Below are 1,268 nucleotides of genomic sequence, written 5' to 3'. Positions count from 1 at the left end.
CCGCCTCCTGCTTCACCACTCGCACTCGGCGCACGGGCGGCGAGGCGCTCGCTTCCCCCGCGGGACCGCGGGGCGGCGCGGGAGGGCTGGGCGGCCCCAGGCCGCGGTTCGGGCTCCCGGGCAGCGAGTCGCCGCCGCCGCCGCCGCCGTTCGGGAGACCGTTGAAGGCGGCCGCCGGCGGCTCGGGCTCGACCGCTGCGGCGTCACCCGTCAGGCTCAGGCTCTCGCCACTGAGTTCGGCCACCACCCGCACCCAGCGCTCCCTTAGAAGCAGCTCCACCAGCCCCGCTTTGGTGGCCCGCGTCCACACCGCCATGGCCGGCCCTGCTCCCGCAGCCGCCGTCGCCGCAGCTCCCCGGATTCCAGTCGGGCAGCCTCAGCGCTTCCCCCTTCCCGCCCGAGGGGGGCGGACCCCTCCCCTCCCCCCGGCGATTTATTATTCATGAGGGCCACGCCCACTCTCCGGAGGGGCGGGGGGAGGCCGGCGAGGCCGCTTCCGGGAGGCGAGGTTGTCCTGGTTCACGGAAAGCTCTTAGTAGGTGGGCAGTACCTAGTGCAGCAGCAGGGCTCCTCACAGTCCTTCGCTTTGGTTCCCCGTGACCTCCTCGAACTCCTGCCCCTGGCACGGAGAGCCAAAGTCAGCTTGGAGAGGCACTCTGCGATCCTGCAGGGCCGGGTGGCGCGTTCGTTCTTGCTTTGATTGGTTCATTGCAAGAAGCCCTGAGCGCTCAGAGGTGTGCTGGGGCTCCTTTTAAGGCCCTGGAGACACGCTGAATAAAATGCACCACAGCTGAGAGAGCTTGTGGTCTAAGGAGAAAGAAAAACAGAGGCAACTAGCTAGGTGTGATTCTCTGTGGTTAAAAGACTGTGCAGATGTCCCCTAGAACAGGATAAAACAGAACGTTTGGTTAAGTCTTGGTGGGAGCAGCAGCAGCAGGGGACACAAGCGTAAGTGACATGGGGTCAAAGGCATGGATCCAAGGCTTTGTCACTGCTTTTTTAAATCACCTGTCTGCTTGCCTATAATTAGAGGGGACATGTCTTGTTAATGGGAAGCCACAGAGCACGCAGGGTCAAAGACATTTGCAACGTTTGTTTCAGAGTTCCCCACAGACCAATGAGTATATAGCTACCGAAGATTGTGCGAGATTAGCCACAAGATTATGAGGCTAAATTTCACAATCTGCCATCTGCAGCCCCAGGAAAGGCTCTGGATCCAAAGCCAAAGACCTGAGGACTAGGTAGAAATCTGAAGATATCAGAAGACT

At 60.9% G+C, this 1,268-nt stretch overlaps 1 protein-coding gene across 1 annotated transcript in view; it reads right to left on the bottom strand.

The window, feature by feature from the left end:
• The window catches only part of Sntb2 (syntrophin beta 2), an 89,408-nt gene extending 88,993 nt beyond the window's left edge, over positions 1-415 (bottom strand). Inside the window, exon 1 of the mRNA XM_031336883.1 lies at positions 5-415. Within this exon, the coding sequence (XP_031192743.1) occupies positions 5-316 (312 nt within the window). The 5' untranslated portion in view covers positions 317-415. The remainder of the gene's footprint in view (positions 1-4) is intronic.
• Between the last annotated feature and the right edge of the window lie 853 nt (positions 416-1,268).

The sequence above is a fragment of the Mastomys coucha genome, unplaced genomic scaffold (genome assembly GCF_008632895.1).
Source record: "Mastomys coucha isolate ucsf_1 unplaced genomic scaffold, UCSF_Mcou_1 pScaffold22, whole genome shotgun sequence".
In the NCBI taxonomy this organism is placed as follows: domain Eukaryota; kingdom Metazoa; phylum Chordata; class Mammalia; order Rodentia; family Muridae; genus Mastomys; species Mastomys coucha.
The sequence above is the reverse complement of the archived record's forward strand: the minus strand, read 5'-3'. Positions and strand labels throughout refer to the sequence as shown.